The 21,055-nt window shown below is 37.2% G+C and overlaps 4 protein-coding genes across 4 annotated transcripts in view; 1 reads left to right on the forward strand and 3 right to left on the reverse strand.

The window, feature by feature from the left end:
• The window catches only part of LOC132165039 (uncharacterized), a 42,012-nt gene extending 29,809 nt beyond the window's left edge, over positions 1-12,203 (reverse strand). The window contains exons 1-2 of the mRNA XM_059575548.1: positions 11,959-12,203; positions 11,101-11,184 (exon numbers count right to left, since the gene is read on the reverse strand). Of these exons, the coding sequence (XP_059431531.1) occupies positions 11,101-11,130 (30 nt within the window). The 5' untranslated portion in view covers positions 11,131-11,184; positions 11,959-12,203. The remainder of the gene's footprint in view (positions 1-11,100; positions 11,185-11,958) is intronic.
• On the forward strand, positions 4,381-7,196 carry LOC132166080 (G-type lectin S-receptor-like serine/threonine-protein kinase LECRK1). The gene has a single exon (XM_059576833.1). The coding sequence runs from the start codon at positions 4,698-4,700 to the stop codon at positions 7,017-7,019; it is 2,322 nt and encodes a 773-aa protein (XP_059432816.1). The 5' UTR covers positions 4,381-4,697; the 3' UTR covers positions 7,020-7,196.
• Positions 11,131-13,195, reverse strand: LOC132165040 (uncharacterized). Its single transcript, XM_059575549.1, has 2 exons — positions 12,851-13,195; positions 11,131-11,184 (listed from the first exon to the last, which is right to left on the reverse strand). The coding sequence occupies exons 1-2, from the start codon at positions 13,193-13,195 to the stop codon at positions 11,131-11,133; spliced, it is 399 nt and encodes a 132-aa protein (XP_059431532.1).
• A 4,034-nt stretch (positions 13,196-17,229) lies between these two features.
• On the reverse strand, positions 17,230-18,618 carry LOC132165041 (uncharacterized). The gene has a single exon (XM_059575551.1). It carries the CDS (start codon positions 18,616-18,618, stop codon positions 17,230-17,232), a length of 1,389 nt encoding a protein of 462 aa, XP_059431534.1.
• Positions 18,619-21,055: the final 2,437 nt, after the last annotated feature.

Below are 21,055 nucleotides of genomic sequence, written 5' to 3' on the forward strand. Positions count from 1 at the left end.
AAAGGCCATGGAGGGCGGCAGCACTGCTGCTTCGTGGTGGCCGGTGCACTGGATTGCGGCGGCCGGTGGTTTGGGAGAGAGGGAGAAACTGGGTTCAAGTTGACTCTCCATAAGTAACTGTGGTGGTTGGCGGCGCTTCGTAGCCAGTGAATAGTGTGGCCGGCGGTGGTGGATAGTGGTGGCAGCCGGTTGTGGTGGTGGGTAGGAGGAGGCAGGAGAAATTGAGAGAGATAGGGGCGGGAGATTTTGGGGGTAACAGTAAAAGTGGGATTTTGGGGGGTAATAGTGAAAGTGAAAGTGAAAGTGTGCGTGTGAGTGTAGTTTTTAATTTTTTTTTTTTTTTTTAATAAAAATGCTGGTTAACCCAGGTTGGGTTAACCAGCATTTCTTGCGGACAGCTTCTGCAAGAAATGCTGCTGAATAGCATTACCCATTTGTACACAGACCATGCACGTCATCTATCTCCAATAATAATGATTTATTTAACTCACCAAAAATAAAAAAATTTGTAAGTTCAAATAACAAGTTTAAAAATGACATGTATTACATAGGAGCGTTGGGCTTACTAATAAATTTTACAAAAAAAATTTACAAATTAATGTGGTATAATATGATTAAAAATGAGATAAATTTAAATTTTGAGAATCTCAATCATATTGTGCCAATTAGTTTGCAATTTTTTTTTTTATAAAATTTGTTTGTAAGCTTAATACTTTTTTATATTATATAGAAGAACAAAAAGAATAATAATCTACGTACAAGAGTTTCTCTTAGTAAAACTGATTGCTGGAATGATTGGAGCTGGGCAGCGATGGCAACTCTATGGCCTGACAGACACTCTAAGAGAGGGATAAAGATCCCTCATATTATAGGTAGAATAAGACCCTCATATTGTTCATCCTGGCCATTCATTTTCATCTAACAACCCACACCACACCATATGTCCCACTAAAACTTATATAATAAAATATTATTTAACTTTTAAAAAGCAAATAGAAATAGAAATAATCAAAAATTAAAATCAAATTAAAAAATTTAAAAAAAAAAAAAAAAAAAACTAGGGTGGCCGGATATTTTATTATATAAGTTTGAGTGGGACACGTGGCATAGTGTGGGCTGTTGGATGAAAATGGATGATCAAGATGAACGATATGAGAGTCTCATATTCTCCCTCTAATATGAGGGAATTTGGATCCCTAAGAGAGAGAGAGAGAGAGAGATGGAGAGATGGGGAGAAAATTAATTAAGAGAGGAGGGCAATAGCTGGGACGTCTTGTCTCTCTCCTCCCTCTCATTAATAGAAATGACATCATGCATGAAAGTGACTAGGGGCGGGATTAGAAAATTTTGTTTGGGGTGGCCGGAGCTAAACGTCGGTTTGGGTTTATGAATTCAAAAAGTCCGATTGAAAAATAACGATTTTAAAATTTATGATTTGACAACACAATTTTTAAGAAAACAATTGAGTGTTTGGTAAAATCATAATTTTGTTTGACGATCACAATTTAGCTTTTAAAATAATGTGTTGCCTGCAACATGAAAACACAGTTATATTTCTATATTTTCTAAATCGTATTTTTTTTATAAACACACTCTCAAATGATATACTTTTTATGTTTACTTTAAAAATCACACTCTCAAACACACTTTCTCTTTTAAGTTCTTTAATATCACTGTTTTCAATAATAGAAACATGCGTGAAGAGTACTACAAATTAAAGTTAAATCAAGATGGACCAAAATCCTTAAAATAATGAACATGGCATTGAAATATTAAGATTTCAAATATGTCTTTTCCTTTGGGAAAGATTGATAAGAGATTAAAATTTGAATAGTTAGTAGGAAAATAAAGATTTGGAGCAGACACATATTATATGAAAAAAAAAAAAAAAAAAAAAAAAAAGAAGAAGAAGATTATACGTGAGTCTGATTGGTGGGCCTCATTGCTCATTGGGCTAGTGATGAGCCATTTGAGGCATCAGAGAGTGCCCAAATTGACGGAAAATTTGGGGTGGGCTAAGACAAAATCTTGGGGGGTAAAGACAAAAACTTGCAGGGGCCCTTCATGTAAAATTGCTATGGTATAAAAATTTCAAAAATTTTAGGTGTTGCCATGATCCCCCAACCTACAACGTGGATCCGCCACTTGAAGTTGACATCGTTTAACAGTAAATAAAGTCACCCCAAACACCTCGTTTACTATTAAACTACGTGTTTTTAAAAAATGAAGTCGTTTGAACAATAAACAACTTCATTTTTTATTGTCCTTTATTGTTTAAACGAAGTCTATTATCAAAAGTGACATCGTTTAAAAAGGAAACGATTTCATTTTTTTAAGTTTATAACATTTATAACGTTTATATATATATATAAGCAATGTAAAAATAATGTTTTTGTGCCGTTTATATGAAACAACAAAAACAAAAATGACATAAAATATTGTGTTTTTTGTGGTATACCCCTTGAACAAAAAATGAAATTAATTTGTAGGGTTTAACACATACCCGTCATAGATGACACGTTAGAATCAGTACTTGTCAGATCATGTTACATCATGTTGGAGCAAATAAGTCAAGAAACGCTTGGAAAAATTACGCATTAAGACCCGTATTGACGACGCACTCCCGACGACCATTGCTTTAAACTTTCAAGTCCTATTCCAGAAAAATAATGGGAAGAAAATTTGGATGAAGATAAATGATTACTGCTTGGAAATTAAATTCGAGAATTGAAAGTGGTGGAAGATTTGAAACCAAGTCAATTGAATCAATGGTGGATGGAAGAAATGGCCCTCCACTTACCATTTTGTCCAACTCTAATTATGTGTTCGAAACCAAGTCACTTGAGTGGTGGATGGAAGAAATGGCCCTCCACTTACCATTTTATCCGACTCTAATTATGTGTTAGAAGAATTTTCGACACGGTGTGTGCTTTTTGGGGCCTTCTTGATCTTCAATACTTATTCCAAATACCTATAAAATAACATAATCATCAAAGATCCGCCGAGGAAAATCTAATGTCTAAATCAGTTTCCGAAAGAAATATTATAGGAGTAATTGAGCTCTAATCCATAATTTCTGGTATTAGAGAGTGTAATTTTGTACCTTGTATAGGGGCCAATTTATAGGCTTGGAGAGTTGAGGTAAACTTGAACTAGTTTCTCTTATTTTAGTTGACTTGGGGTTCCTGAGAGTTGTAATTAGACTTGGGCTCATACTTCCTTGTAGACTTGGAGTAGGATTCCAATAGAGTACTGCTTGGACTATATCTACTATATCTCTTGCTATTTAATTAATAGCTCTTGCTATTTAGGCTCCGTTTACTTTGACGTAAAATGGTTTCTAGAAAATGATTTCCGTATTTTACGGTGTTTACTTCGACGGAAAATAGTAGTCAACGGAAAGCATTTTCCTTTTGACCGAAAATTTTTCTTTAATTTTTGGAAAATGGTTTACGGTTTTCAAAATCGTAAATCATTTTCCGATTGTAAGCATTTCATTCTTAAATCGATGGACCTTGTCAAGACCCGCCCAAAACCTTGCCGGAACTTGACCAGGACTCGCCCAGGACCCGCTCGGGACCACGCCAAGACCTGCCTGGGACTTGACCAGGACCGGACCGGGACCTACCCGGGACTTGACTGAAACTTGCTCGTGACTTGCCCGACACCTGCCTGAGATTTGACCGGGATTTGCCCGGGACACCACCGGGACCTGCCCAGGACTTGACTTGGACCCCGCCCCAAACTTTTAAACATTAGAGATCGAATTGAAAATCGCCCTCAAACTTTAGGAGGTAAAATGTAATTTTTCCTAAATAAAAACTCTATTAGTATAATATTTACATGCAATATTAATATATATGCATGTGTGCCACCTGAGGTCTTCTTATAGAAGATTTATTCTGACAGCTAACCATTGAGCAACTCGGCCATTGACAATTTAACTAATTAAGTTGTGCATGTTTATCAAGTTACTACTTCCATCCAAAAAAAACACAACAATTATGTTACGGCGTGAATTAGGAAAATGATTCCTTTTTTTTTCATAATCTTTTTCTCATCTTATTTTTCAAAATTACTATTGCATATATAAACCCCACCAAATTTAATTGTAATTTATTAAAATGAGATGTCGTATAACATTTTTCTGTGGACCATCTCTATTCCGCATGTACGTGATACCACCGCCTCATAGATGAGGCATTAGCATCACTTGTCAGATCATGTCACGTTATGCCATCTGTTCTATTATGGAAAATTAAAATGCCAATTGGATTATCTAGTATCCCATTGAGTCAAGAGTTGGAACAATTAGTCAAGAAACGCTTGGATAACGCATCAAAGAATGGAAAAATAACTAACGACGACCATTGCTTTCAACTTTCAAGTCTTCCACAAAAATAATGCACTAAAAAATATCCTAGTTTGAAAATTTTTTCTTCCAACAAGCGGTCCTCCTAGCTCGTACCATTTCCACAGATTCATAGTGAAAAACTATTTGTTCGCATGTAGCCTCCTTGAACGCAGACCAGTTCCACTATTATTGACTTCTTGTGAAATTTGATAAGTCAATGAGTCCAGTTTTGCTAGTGTTCACATGGATTGGGGTTCATTGTTTTATTTATATATACTCTTCTGTTGTACGTTTGTAACCAAAGGGGATAAAGGAAACAAAGACAATTATTCTCCATTCACTAATGATGCCAATTCTCTTCTTCCCTTTTCTTCTTCTCTCAGCTATTTTCGCTCAACAGGGGCAATCCCTTGTAAAGCCAGGCTCTTTCTTGACACCAACCACCAACTCTTCTTGGCCATCACCTTCCGGTCTCTACGCCTTTGGATTCTACAAGCAAGGCAACGGTTATGCTGTCGGCATTTTTCTTGCCGGGCTTCCACAGAAGACGGTCGTTTGGACAGCCGACCGAGACAAACCTCCAGTTCCCGCCGATTCTAAACTGAATTTCACAACTGATGGACGCCTGGTTCTTCAATCGGCACAAGGCGCAGAGACAGGCCTCGCCAGTTTTCCGGAAGGTGCAAGCTCAGTGTCGATGCTTGACACGGGCAACTTTGTTCTCCTTAATTCTGCTAATCAGACGGTATGGCAGAGTTTCGGCTTCCCAACGGACACCTTTTTGCCAACTCAGAATCTTTCCCACGGGCAAGCGTTGTATTCCAGTATTTCAGAAACCAACAAGTCAACCGGCATATTTCTGGTGTTGATGCAAGAAGATGGATGGCTGGCGATGTACCCAGTTGGAACTCCATACACGCTTGACTATGGTTATGGGGGACTTGGTATAAGTGGGCAGAAAAATGACGTGGTTCTGCAACTTGAAGCCGATGGTCATCTCTATTTGATCAATGGCGCTGGCACTATTATAGTGAATATGACAGACGGATATCTTGCAAAAGATGTGGTCTACCGATTGACAATTGATCCCGATGGGATCTTGCGGCTATACTCCCACGACATGAATCAGAATGGCGATTGGACAATCAAATGGTTTAATCCAAATAATGACGTCTGTATGCCAAAGGGTCTATGTGGGATTAATGGATATTGTGTTGCAATTGATCTACAAGTTGGGTGCAACTGTCTTCCTCAATTTGAATTCGTCAACAAGGAGGAGAAGAGTTCAGGCTGTCAAAGGAATTTCACTATTGCAGAAAGTTGCAAGAGCGACATACATGCCATGGAACCAGTGCCGAACACCGTATGGGAGAATAATAATTATTCAATTATCATATCGACAACTCAAGACAATTGCGGAGAAGCATGTTTGCAGGACTGCAACTGTGAAGCTGCGCTGTTCAAAGACGGGGTGTGCACAAAACAGAGGCTTCCTTTGCGATTTGGGAGAAGAGTTCATACCGACTCAACCGTAGCCCTTATCAAGGTAGGTAAATCTACACCCACTATAGATGGATATCTGCCAAAAGAAAGCAAAAAAGAGCATTATCGATTGGACATCCTAATTGTCGGTGTTTCATTACTTGCTTTTGCATTAGTTGTCTTGGCGATTTCTGGAATTGCAGTTTACAGAATTCGTGTTTGGTCGTATAAAGTGATATCTAATCATGGAAACACCGTCTTGGGAGAGGATGTTGCTCCAAAATCATTTACTTATGCACAACTTGAGAAAGTGACGGGTGGCTTTAAGGAAGAGCTTGGCAGAGGAGCCTTTGGGACAGTATATAAAGGGGCAATATGGAATGGCGTCGGCCAGAGGATTGTAGCCGTCAAGAGGCTTGACAAATTGTTGGCTGAACGGGAAAGAGAATTTCAAACAGAGATGAAAGTTATTGGGAGAACGCATCACAAAAACCTTGTCCGTCTACTGGGTTATTGCCATGATGGACCCAACAGGCTTTTGGTGTACGAGTACATGAGCAATGGGTCACTTGCAGATGTACTCTTCACACCTCAAAAACAACTTTCTTGGAATGAAAGAATGGAAATCGCTCGTAAGATAGCGAAAGGAATTCTTTATCTCCATGAAGAGTGTGAATCTCAAATCATTCATTGTGACGTAAAACCCCAGAACATACTCATGGATGCACACAGATGCCCAAAAATCTCAGACTTTGGATTGGCAAAATTGTTGAAGGCCGATCAAACCAAAACTTTTACTGACATTAGAGGGACAAAGGGATATGTTGCTCCAGAGTGGCATCGAAAGCTGCCTGTGACAGTCAAAGTAGATGTGTACAGCTTTGGAATTGTGCTGCTGGAGATTATATGTTGTCGAAAGAGTGTGGACCATGATCGTCCAGAGGAAGAAGCTATTCTTGAAGAATGGGTGTACCAATGCTTTGAGAGTGGTGAGCTTGGTAAACTAGTGAATAATGAAGAGGTTGACAAGAAACAATTGGAGAGAATGGCCAAAGTAGGGCTTTGGTGCATTTTGGATGAGCCCTCACTTCGTCCTTCTATGAAGAAGGTTCTACTCATGTTGGAAGGGACTGTTGATATTCCAACCCCCCCAAGTCCAACATCTTTTCTAAGTGCCATCTGAAATGTTTTGGATGTTCCAATCCTCCAAATCTGACATCCTTTCTTCGTGTCTTCTAAAATGTGTTTGTACTTGGATTATTCTTAGAAAATAAGTCTTTTCTAGTGATTTGTCTTTGAAGTTTTCTTTTGAATACTGTGTAACTTGTATCAATGTTTCGGTGTAAGCATTGAGTTTTTTTTTTTTTTTTAGTGTGCCATTTTGAATTGCATTCGTGTAGTAATGCTCCAATAAAAGAATTTTCTTTTCAAGTTCTTCTCTATTTCAACAACAAAAAAATTATAAATAATGTTAGAATTTATCTAGATAAATCCGTCTTTCTCTATAGCATGGGAAGAACAAGTGGAATAGATAAACACACCCCCATTTTTAGACATGTTTTTACATCTCAGCCTGATATCTGCTTGCTTGCTATTGTGTGTGTGAAGGAGACTAATACCTCAATCTTAAAATTTCACAGATGACGTAAAAAAGTATAACAGACCAACTCTATTTATATTGAGGGTGAGAGTACATGGTTTCTTAAATAGTACTTCTCATTATGAACCCAACAATAAAATGGCTGTCAATACCAAAAAAAAAAAAAAAAAAATTGAGGAAATAAACACAACAATCTCCCACTTGAACAACATAAGTCATTTAATCAAAAAACTAAACGCAAATAAGCATCCCAAAACACAACCTGATCCAAATGTATTTTAGCATGTAGCAAATGACCAAGACGTTGCTAAAATCTTCGTTACACTTGAGAAAAGTGTGGACCCATAAGGAGATCCCTGGAAATGAATTTGACACAAAAATGTAGGTCCGTATGTGGCTTCTCTGCAACTTTTTTTTTTTTGTATTTAATTTAATAAAAGTAATCATTATTGTAGCTTTCTCTAAAACAATCACGAAAGAAATAAACTTTTCTGGAGCTTTGAAAGCTACAAGCTTTCCCCACCCCCCTCCCCGCCTTTTTTTTTTCTCTCTTTTATTTTTTCACAATCACCACATTGGTCAACCTCTAAGATTGGATGTTGTAGCCATTGGCCAAGATTATATTGTAGCTTGATGACTTTTTTAGTTTTTATTCGTGATTTTTTTTTTAATTTATCAAATAATGTGTCAAACGACACGACCTATTTCATAAACAGATTAAACATATCATGTCATGTCAACCCGTTATTTGAATGGGTAGTGTCAAGGTGGAGAAGTATAGCTTGTTTAACTAAACCGTTCGTGTCAGGATTAACCCTTAATAAGTTAGCGGGTCAAGCGGGTTAACCCAAACCCAACACCCACAACCCGTTTTGGTAGCCCTATAGTGATAATCTGTTATTAGCAATCACTTAAAGTTGTTGTAAATAATATATATTTTTTAATTAATTTTGTCTTTTATATATATATATATATATATATATATATATATAAGCCGAAACCCCTTAAAAGTGCCTTACAATTGCGACATGTGGCGTAAACTCATTTTTTTAAAAGCTAAACCGATTTTTTAAGACATAATTTTTGAACATTGAACCCAACACTTTTAAAAAGTGAACCAGATTTTTACTTAAAAAAGTATCATTAAATTAGCTTAATAATAAGGGCGTTTAATTATATTTCAATAATTTTTCATATACAAATTATTCATAAATTAAATATTATTAATGTCAAATCAAATAACGAAACAATTTTTATTAAAAAAAAAAATAACGAAACAAATAATAGAAATCAAATTATTATGTATTAATACGTTTATTCACTTTAAAATGCTTATTAAGACGTTTAGAATCCTCCAAAAAAAAAAATGTCAGAATATTATTAAATACCACATCTCTTTCCCTCTCTACGTCCCTCTCTCTCTCTCTCTCTCTCTCTCGCATTTCCTCTCCACGTCTCTCTCTCTCTCTCTCTCCATGTTTCTCTCCCTTTATTTTGTCTATGCTATCATCTCTCTCCATGTTTCTCTCCCTTCGTTTTGTCTATGCTATCATTCTTCACGCTAGTGTGTTTCTCTGCAACAAATTGTAATTGAGGATTCACTTTTTTGCAGGTTCAATTTTAAAAAAAAATTTGAATTTTATATATATATATTTGATAAACATATAGTGTGTTTTTGTTTGACTTCTATGATTTGTATTGTTAATATGAATTAGCAATACTCATACTTTCTGCCTTTGTTGCAATTTGATAAAATATGTTTTATGTTTTGTGTTACTTTGATAGAAATTGTGATTGGGTAGTACAAAACATAAAACAATTTTTATCAAATACTTCTAATTTATATTAATAATACAAAACATAAGAGTCAAACAAAAATACACTATTTTTATCACAGAAAAAACATATACAAAAAAAAAACCATATGAACCCGCGAAAAAAGTAAATACCCAATCACAATTTGTTGCAAAGAAACACACTAACCTGAAAAAAGATAGCAGAAACAAAATGCGGAGAGAGAGAGAGAGAGAGAGAGAGACGTGAAGAGGGAAAGAGATGTGGTATTTAATAATTTTCCCTAAACGTATTAACATACATATTAAAGTGACTAAACGTATTAATACATAATAATTTGATTTGTATTATTTGTTTCCTTATTTGATTTGGACATTAGTTATACTTAATTTATTGAATAATTTATATATGAAAAATTTTTGAAAGATAATTAAATATCCTTAATTAATCTAATTTAATGAATCGGTTTTTTACTTAAAAAACCGGTTCACTCTTTCAAAGTGATAGGCTCAATGTTCAAAAATTATGTCTTAAAAAACCGGTTTAACCTTTTAAAAAAAATGGGTCAACGACATATGTCACAATTTTAAAGCACTTCTAAGGAGAATTTCGGATTTCGGCTACCATATATATATATGATTATTATTACTATTATAAGTCATGTGAAAAATTGAGATATGTAAAGATAAAAGTGGAATGCTGGAAGAACAACAAGCACCCCTTTCTTATGAAGGTGTCCAAGAAAGTCATTAAGCTCTATTAGAGCACGGCTTCCATTTGAATTTTCCTAAGTTTAAGAAACAAAACTACTTTTTGGTTCCTTATCCAAATATAGTTTTCAATAGCTTATATTACTTTCTATATATCATTAAAATATTATTTTTTTACAAAATACAAGTTGCATATCTACCCTTGAGTTTTTTACAAAATCCCAACATTAATCCCTAATAAAAGGCAAAAAAAATGAAAAATGAGAGAAGAAAAAGAAATATTTATATTAAAATAATCTATAGATAAGCTCTTTTGGTTCCTTACACATGGGTAGCACTGTAGCATTCACAATGTTTAGGGAAGCAATGGGGTAGCACTGTAGCATTCACATTCACAATGTAGCTCTTTTGGTTCCCTACATGGGGTAGCATTGTAGCTGCTGTAGGTGACTTTTTGTGGTTGTTTTTTTAGATTTTCTTTATATATAAGAAAGGGAATGAGTTATAGGGTGTCTGTTCCTAGTACTATTAGCAACAACATGAGCTGCCAAGTTTATTGTATGGGGTAAGTCTTAGAGACCCACTTCTTACCTCACCTATCCAAGAAACAACATGAGCTAAACACATTTAAAATCAATTCTTGCATTTAAAAAAAAAAAAAAAACCCTCAATTTACCATATCGAACGTTCAAGTTTTTACAATTTCACCCCTTCATTAAGAATTTCTGTTAAATCTTAGCAAAGTTTGTGAACATTACCAAAATACTCGAGTCTTTTTTTTCAAAAGAAAAAAAAAAAAAAAAAACTAATGGGTCAAATTTGAGATTTTTTTTTTTCTAAAAAAACTACTTTTAACTTTTAATTAAGGGTAAATTTGAAATTTTATAAAATTCAAAGGTCATTTCACTCTTTTACCATCTGATTTAATCACAAACCTTAGTAGGAGGGGTGCCATTGCAAAAAATTCAAAATTCAAAATACTAAATAGATAGTTTTTTAAATTTTAAAAGGATAATTACGATTCAATTAATTAGTGAAGTTTCAGAAAAAACAACTAAGATATAAGTGTAGAAACCAACAATCAAGTGTTAAAAAAACGAAAATATTAAAAAAAGAAAAAAGAAAAAAGAAGAAGCTATTTATAAAGACCATATACTAACCGTTAGGGCAGGGTGAAACACGAGGCCCATTCAGCAAGGCATATCTGCTAGTTTGCTGCCAAAATGTGGGCAGCTATACAACACCTGAAACCATGGGAAAACACAAGAAATAATCATTGTAGGGTGATAGAACGATCTGCAATTCGAGAAAATTATTGATTGGCATACAACTCCAATGGTGTTTTGTTCACAAGGTCATCAACGTGAACACACTTTTCTAATACAATTAAAAAATGCACTAATTCATCCAAAACATCTACAAAATTAGCACAGAATCTTCTTTAAAAGAAGCACACAGTACATCTATTTCAATACATTTACTTGATTTAACTTAAGATCTTTCATTAAACATAAATTTCCAATCCCACATCATTTTGGGTCCTTTAGTCCTGTTTTTATCATCCAATAGGACTATCGAACAACACTCTTTCAGTAAAAAGAAGGAGCACCAAATTCTCATACCAATACTTCTTATCACAAAATCAAAGCTAGTCCATAAACAGATTTTTTGGTTCAAGATTCCCATTTTGCCTTAGTCCACAGAATGGGTTTTCACAGAAAGGCAATCAACAACCCAACATTAAAAGGAAATTTATGCAATAATCAGAAAACCGAAAATTCAATAACCACTCAACAAATTTTATGTTTTTTCCGATCAAAACGGACATACTCGGCCAAAAGAAGGATCAACCAACAAAATTACAACCCATTTGGTCCATCATTATGGAAATCTTCAAAGAAAAGAAACCCCCAAAAAGATAGGCTTCTTTCCCCTCATCAGTTTCGGCCAAAACACGAAGAACAGCACAAAATTTTACGCAAAATCAACAATCAAAACTAAGAAGCGAGACAACCTACCAAAACGAGTTACCCTTTGTTTGGAAACAACGAAAACACCGTATGGACCCAAACCGCACCTTTGCTTCGGAATCTCTCACTCTCTCTCGTCTGATTCTCTCCCGTTCTGTGATTCTCGGCCTCTCTGAATCGAGCTCTCTGTTTCTCTCTCACTGTGGATCGATGTGAAATAGCAGAAGGGGGAGAGGGGAAAAGGGCTCCGCTTACTACAAAGCGCTAACACCTTAGGCCACCAAATTTCTCGGCGCCGGCGGTGTGGGGTGGGATGTGGGGGTGGCTGAGGATATTTAACGCCTTAATAACCGTCAATATTCTTTAATTAAGGTTCCAAAATTATGGTAAATAAGTAATTAAGAAAGGTATTAATATGTTTGATTCCCTTAAAATCTCCAACATTTCATTTTTGAAAACAAGTACTACAATAATTGATAATATTAAATAAGGAAATCAAATAAAATATTAATATCAAAATCATTCTTAAATAAAATTCTCATATTGACCAACGAAATAGGGACATTTTGGTCTTTGTAATGAGCAGCCAAATATTTTCATCATCATTTTTTTTGATAATAACATTTGCATTCATTCATACATAACAAAGTAATCTAGAGTGTAAAAAACACTCTAAACAGATAGAGCCAAAAGCTCTAATGTAATTACATCTTGAATAAAACAAGGGACTTCCTCCATCCATATTTCTTCTATGTTTCCTTGGACGAGTAATGATACATTGCACGCCTGGCGTGCATCAACAGTGATGCACGCCAGGCACAAAATTTTTTTTTTATTATTATTTTATTATTATTTAAAAAAAATAAAAAAAAATAAAAAAAAAATTTTTGCACTGGCGTGCGTGGGCGTGCCACGCACGCCGCGTGCATTGTATCATTACTCTTCCTTGGACTGCCCTTTGACCCATTTTATGAGCTGCATAATTGTCTTCCCTGCTCACGTGCTCAACTGTCCAACTGCGAAAACCATGGGCCACTTCAACAATATCACTGATCACCTGCCCGTAGCTACACCAATTAGGACCAGTATTCTTCAAAGCCATAACTACCACCTTCGAATCCCCTTCCAGAATCAAGTCTTGTAACCCCAAATCACGACAAAATTCCATCGCACATAAAGCACCCATAGCTTCCGCCGTTGTAGGGTCTGGGCATCCATCCATTGTCTTACTAAGAGCTGCACAAACCAAACCTTCATGATCTCTTACAACAACCCCAAATCCCATCCAGTTATACTCCTTTCGTAGAGCTACATCCCAGTTAGCTTTGAAAAAACCAGCAGGTGGGTTCTTCCAACGAAAAGATCTATGAATTGGAACACTATGCACAATTTTCTCTCTTCTCTCCAAAGAATCATTGTACTGTTGTAAATAAACCACTGCTTCTCTAACAACGGCATTGGGATGCAAAAAAACACCCCCATGAACTACTGTATTTCGTCTGTGCCAAATTCCTTTTGCAATAACCCCAACCAGTGCCATCTCCTCTGTACTGCATCGTGATACCAAAAATAAAAGAAGATCCCGAAAGGTAAGACTTGTAAATGAAATTTTCTGTAATGACCGTCCACTAACCCCCCAGACATCTTGAGCTGCTGGGCATTCCCATAGGACATGAACTATCGATTCCTTCTCTGAACAACAAAACATACAAATATCATCAGACACAACACCCCTTTTCCTCAGGTTATCTTTAGTGGGTAAGATATTGTTACAAGCTCTCCACAAAAAAACCTTTGTTGGATTCGGTACTAGCAAAGCCCATATTTTCTTCCATATTTCATTACAGACATGAGCACTAGACCCTTCCCCATTCTTTAAACCATTCCTCTCCTTCTCCAAAAAATAAGCACTACGAACCGAGAAATCCCCATTTTTTGTTTTCCCCCAAACCATTCGGTCCTGCTGGTTATATCTGCTTAGAGGTAAACTGCAAATTACCTTCGCCTCTTCTTCCCAGAAAGTGTCTCGAATGAGAGTTATGTTCCACCCACGGCTGACAGGATCTATCAAATCACTCGCCCGAGCATCTGCAGGTAACCCTTGACAAGGAGATTGTACTTTGAAGGTTGACGGTATTGGTATCCACTGCTCCCCCAAAACCCGGATTGACTTACCATCTCCCACCCTCCACATCAAACCAGCCTTAAGCAGGTCCATAGTCGATAGAATACTGCGCCATGCCAGAGAAGGCCTACTCCCTACAGTTGCATCCAAAAAAGATCCATGATGATAATATTTGCCTCTTAAAATTCTTGCTACCAAACTATCCGGGTTTTTCAATATACGCCAGCCTTGCTTCGCCAGCATGGCCTTGTTAAAGCTCGTAATATCACGGAAGCCCATCCCTCCTTGTGCCTTCGACGCTCCCATCTTATCCCAACTCATCCAATGGATTTTTTTATCATTTTCCTTATGCCCCCACCAGAACTTCTGCATGATTCCATTAAGTTCCTTACATAAAGTTTTCGGCAACAAGAAAATACTCATACTGTATGTAGGAATAGCTTGTACCACCGCCTTCAACAATACCTTTTTCCCAGCTTGGGAAAGAAATTTTACCTTCCAATCATTGACACGTTTTCGCACTTTATCTGTTAGGCTTTGGAATTCTCGAATACGAGATTTACCAACCAACGCAGGAAGCCCCAAATACATATCATATCGTTGAGCCTCAGGGATACCTGCTAGTTGGATTAAAGCCTCCCTCACCTCCGCACTTGTATTGCGGCTAAAGAATATTGATGTCTTAGCTCTATTCAATCGTTGTCCCGAGGCCTGTTCATACCCTTCTAAAAGAGAAGTCAAGTGATTCCAAGCCTGAGAGGTAGCTTTGCAGAACAACAAACTGTCGTCTGCAAAAAATAAATGAGTCAGCCTGGGTCCCCTAGGAGAAGTAGGGACGCCCCTGAACAAGCCTGCCTCTTCAGCTCTCCCAAGTTGGCGACTTAACGCCTCTGCACACAGAATAAATAAATACGGGGATAAAGGATCTCCTTGTCTTATTCCCCGTGTTGGCCTAATACACCCTTCCGGCTCCCCATTAACAATAATAGAATATTTGACCGTAGAAACACACTGCATAACCAATTGGACCCATCTATCATCAAACCCCAACCTCCTCATCACCTCCTCAAGAAAACACCATTCAACGCGGTCATAGGCTTTACTCATATCCAACTTGAGTGCCATGTACCCCACCTTCCCCCACATACGTGAATGCATGGTATGGAGAGTTTCGTAAGCTACCAATACATTATCCGAAATAAGTCGACCTGGAATGAACGCACTTTGGGATATGGAGATAATATGATTCAAAATGGGTTTCAATCTATTCGCCAAAGTCTTTGCAATAATTTTGTAAAGAATATTACAAAGACTTATAGGCCTAAACTGAGAAACATGTGAGGGATTTTTAATCTTAGGAATCAATACAATATGGGTAAAATTGACATCCTCATCTAAAATACCCGTTCTAAAAAAATTAGACAAAGTATCGCATACCTCAGTACCAATAGAACTCCAATTATCTTGGAAAAAACAAGCTGGCAAACCATCTGGCCCGGGAGATTTTAAGGGAGCCATTTGAGCCAAAGCTGCACTAAACTCATCCACTGTGAACTCCCTAACTAATCTCGCATTCATTTCGCTTGTCACGCTACACTGCATATCAGCCAAGTAATCCACTACACCTACAGGGGAGGATGTTGTGAACAAATCCTGGTAATATTTGGTGAAACCCTCTGCAATGGCCTCAGGAGTAACACACTGCTGTCCCCTTTCGTCAATAATATTATTAATCCTGTTCACACGTCTCCTTTGAGCAACACTTGCATGGAAAAATTTAGAATTTTTGTCACCGTACCTCAACCAATGCTCCTTCGCACGTTGCCTCCATTTCAAATCTTCGGACTCAATAAGGTCATTCACTTCTTTTTGGAGGAAATTAATCTGATTGGTATTTGGGTTCCCCACTGACATCTGCATTGATTTGAGGATCTCTGTTTTGTCTTGAATGAGTTTATCCGTTGGGTTTTTCTCCACCCATTGCCACCTAGAAAAAACTTTTTGACAAATCCCAATTTTCCTCTTCACTGCCATCCAGCCATCCATATTTTTGGCTTTCTCCTTCCATACTTGGGTTATCACCTTACGGTGTTCAAGTGATTTTCCCCACCCAGCTTCATAAGCCACACGCCTAGATGTCCTCCTATTTCTCCGAGATTGCATTTTCAATGTCACCAAAACTGGAGCGTGATCTGAGCTCCTTGCAGCCAATATTTCCACAAATAAATGCGGATATAATCCCATCCAATCAACATTTGCCATAGCACGATCCAGCCGTTCTTGAATAAAATGTGGTTCTTCTCTTTTATTGCTCCATGTGAAAAAAGGTCCTGAATACCCCAGATCATGCAACTGACAGAAATCCACAGTGTGCCGAAAATCCACCATCTGCCACAAAGCCTTCCTGACCAACCCAAACTTCTCGGCAGCCATCAATATCTCATTAAAATCCCCCACACAGAGCCATGGTGAGGGTGAAAAACGTTTAAGATATCTCAGAAGATTCCAGGACTCCTTCCTGTTACAAACCTCTGGGTGCCCATAAAACCCAGTAAATTTCCAAGGTTGGGCATCTACATCCGAGGAGGTCACTACCGCATTTATATGACGTCTATAATTTTGGATCTCTACATTCCAATCATCCAACCATAGCATTGCTAGACCCCCGCTTTGTCCCACACTGTCAATCGCAAAAACATTATGAAAACCCAGCTTCAACTTTACCCGTTCAACCCTGTGAGCTTGTAAACAGGTTTCCATCAAGAACACCATTGTGGGTCTCTTTTCCTTCACCAGGCGGCAAAGGTCCCGAACTGTCCGAGGGTTCCCAAGCCCTCGGCAGTTCCAACTCAATATACTCATGTCGGTTGGAGGGGCTGTAGCACAGCCTCCGCCATCCCCGAACCAGATAATTCATCATCCACCTCATCCCTCAACATTAATGAGCTCCCTGCATGAAATTTCAACTTCCTCTCCAAACTGGGACATTCCCTACCCCCTCCTTCATTCAGAACAACCCCTTGTTTTCGCTTTCCTCCAGACACAGAATCTGATGAAATCGACAAGGGATTTACCGTAGCTCCCCTAGCCCTCCTTTTCCATGAAAGAACCCCCTCTGCAGTTTTTCCTTTCTTTGCCATTGTCCCACTGTTCCCCTTTTTTTTCTGACCCTTCTGAACTCCTCCATGAACCCCCTACGCAAAGATAATAGGGCCAACCCCCCTGCTTGTACCCTCAGAAGGTACCACTGACCTGATGTTAGAGAACGACTCCTTCTGGGAATCCTCATTCAACTTTATCCTCTCACTAAATGCTACCTCCACTTGGCTAGACAAGGAAGCCCCCACGTCAGACACCCTTAACTTATCTTTTAAAAAATTCTCCACGTGGCTAGACATGTGAGTCCCCATATTTAATACATTCAAGGATCCATCAACACCCATACCAACCACACTGGACCCACCTCCACTTTTGTGCACATTAGAAACAGCCCTTACCTCCAAAGGAAATTCCAAATGGCCACCAACCGCATGAAACTGCTGACCCTCCTTGCCTCCAGTTGCACCGAGGTTTTGGCTACCTTCCATTAGCCCCACACTCCTAATTTCTTGGCCATTAACTGCACCGGCATTACCGCATGGTAAAATTACATTGTTTTCCTGATTTGCCCCTCCAGGAGAGGAAACCATATCCGCCGCTGACTCACCTATTTTGTTATCGGAATTTTGCCCACCACCAGGCCCTATCACCTGCTTTGAATTGACAGAAATAGCCCCAGAATGAGAAAATTCTGGAGGCCATCCAGTGTTGCTTGTTTCAAACCTTCCCCCTCTATTGTCTGCTCGAGCTCCCGATGAACCCACACGCATCCAGGGGCCAAATTCTGTAGACGTTTCACCCGCGCGCCTCCATCGTCTACCCAAACAACCAACACTCCCATGACGAATAATACCGCAGTGATAGCAGAATCGCGGCAGCCGTTCATATTGAAATGAAATCCACTCTAGTTTCCCTTGAATTCTCAACTTTCGTCCGCGAGAAAGTGGCTTCGAAAGATCAATCTTTATACGGACACGTAAGAACACACCCCACCCTACACCTTCTTCATCTGTATCCACCTCTTCAACCGTACCCATTGTAGATCCAATTTGGAATCCGACCTCTTGTCCCATATATGCTAAGGGCAAATGGAACATTCGAACCCAAAAGGTTTCATGATCAAATGCTATTGAGGTTGGGGAAGTGAGACCATCAAACTCCTCTACAGAAAATAAGTTTCCCTCAAAAACCCAAGGCCTCCCCTCTAAAACCTTCAGTTTATCACCACGATTCTCAAACTTCACCAGAAAAAAATTATCTCCCAGAATTTTGAAAGAGATAGCTCCCATCGGTTTCCATCCACGCACCAGTCTACTCTTTATTATTTCCTTACTAATAATCCTGTCAACTATCAATTTGCCCACCAAGCAAGATTGACCTCGTGTAACAAGCCCTTCAATGTTTTGACTCGGAATATCCACTTCAATTTCTTCCTCCTTCGAAAGCGAAAAATTTTCCCACATCCTGGTTAAATCGTCTGCCATGCTCTCCTTAACCCTTAGATATCACTACAAATCCTAACGTACTGCGCTATACCTTCACAATCTATATGAGACCTGAAGAAAATATGCTTCTACTCTGGGATTCACGTCCTAGAGAGAAAAAACGGTTTTTGTGGGATAATGACAGCTAATTAGTAATAAATTGTAATCTCACGTCCCAAACTGACAATTGAATAGTCAATGCATGAGATATGTGCTTTTTTTTGCTTCTCTCGCTCGACAAAATATAAATTTATGATTAGATTCCAATGTTAAAAAAATTAAATATTAAGAAGATTGGAAGTCTTTAAATATTATATTCAATTACAAACTCATATTCAATTACAATGACAGCTAATTAGTAATAAATTGTAATCTCACGTCGCAAACTGACAATTGAATAGTCAATGCATGAGATATGTGCTTTTTTTTGCTTCTCTCGCTCGACAAAATATAAATTTATGATTAGATTCCAATGTTAAAAAAATTAAATATTAAGAAGATTGGAAGTCTTTAAATATTATATTCAATTACAAACTCATATTTATAAGTTTTTATTTTTTTCTCTCTATTTCTTTTTTATTATTATTATTATTATTATTTTTTTTTATTTTTTATTTTTTTATCTCTATTTCTCTATTCAAGTTTTATTCAAATTTGAATTCTTCTTTTATTCTCCAATTTTATTATTTTCTAACAACAAATTGTTCAAGTCCTTAAAATCATTTAACATCTGATAAGTGATTAAAAAAAGAAAAGGAGATGTTATAAAAAAATTGAACATAAAACTTTAATAAATAATTTTGCATTTTAAAAAGCGAGAATAATTGTTTTTAAATAAAAATAAAATAATATTTAATTAATATTTAAATTTAAGAAAAAATACCTTACTTAAATTTCTCGCCTTAGGCCTCAAAATGTATGAGTCGCCTTGCTTGTGATTTGGTGAAAACAAACACACTTCCCTCTCCCTTTGAGAGTGATACACGGCCAAGAGGGATGGAGACCACACTCACCATCATATCATTCATGAATTTCTAGTTCTTGAGGATTCTCATTGGATTCTTACTAAGGGTTTGCTTAGCCCAACGCCAGTAGAAGAATGATTATTCAATCCTATGCCCTAATGCTTAAAAGAGGCCAAAGCAACATGTAAGTAACACAAAAAGTTTACGTTCTTGTTTCAATATAGCCATGTTTCTCATGAAGATTAAAAGCTCCTGAGATTTATCTGTTTTTCGTTTTCCGCCACTTAAAATAAATGTTTTGGAATTTACGCAATAGATCCCCAACAAGTGATATCAGAGACTACTTCAAGAAAACATGATTTAGATTGTTTTTCGGCTTTTATTTATTCTTGTGTTAGATTTTTCCAACAGTTCCAATAATTTTGATTGATGGTTCAAAATCCTAAAACATGTTTATTAACATATAAAGTTCTAATTTGGAACGTTTCAAGTCAATAGGAGCATGTTTGGTATTTTATTCTTAATTTACCTTTTAGAGCTGAAAATATAAAACAGACTCCAAAATACACGTAAAGGGGGATGAATAGGTGTTTATTAAAAATAATGCGGGATTAAAAACTAAGAAGTATGCAACAATCAATCACCAAAAATCATCAAAGTGATAAACAATTGACACACAGATTTTGATGTGATCCTAAAGAAGCAAAAAAGAGTAGAATATAAAGTAAATCAATCACACACGACATCAAGATTTAAGTGATTTAACTTAACAAGCTTACACCTATTGGCGGAGACGATCTAGGAAAAATTCACTAACAAAAGATGGAGTACAAAGATAAACAGGGAGAAAACCACTCAAAACTCAAAGCCTTAATAAAGTCAAATCTCGCTCTCACTCTTACACGAAAGAGAGAGAAAAAAAAATGACAAAGAAAACTCTCTTCTTCTCTAAGTATCATTATGCATAACAAAGTGAGAAAACTCTAGTGAAATGTGTGGCTTCTAATTTTTCTCCTTCTTCAAAGTTGTGAAGCATACTCCCTTTTATAAGCCAATAAGTTAGTCACAACTTCTCCTAGGTTGTGAAGGATTAGAAATCCAGCAATAAGAGAAAAACCAAACCGTGTGGGAGTATAAGCCAACAAAAACTCCAAAACCTAAAAGAAATTAGACATGTAGCTGGCCCACGATGACTTGAGGAAGAATAAGTCACACCACAATAATCTCCATCTTGACTTGAATTTCATCAAGGCCCCAATACAAATGTCCTCATGACGTCTCATCCAACACCCACAAGGGCAATTACAAGCTACAAACAACAATCAAGTTCAAGCAACTCGTGAACTTGAGAACTAGAACTGGCTTAGTTAACATATCCACTGGATTTTTCTCAAATACAATTTTCTTCAATGTGATATCTCCTTGTGTCACAACCAGATCACCAGCATAATCTGTCATATTCTTAAAATTTT

The sequence above is a fragment of the Corylus avellana genome, chromosome ca11, assembly GCF_901000735.1.
Source record: "Corylus avellana chromosome ca11, CavTom2PMs-1.0".
Lineage (NCBI taxonomy): Eukaryota > Viridiplantae > Streptophyta > Magnoliopsida > Fagales > Betulaceae > Corylus > Corylus avellana.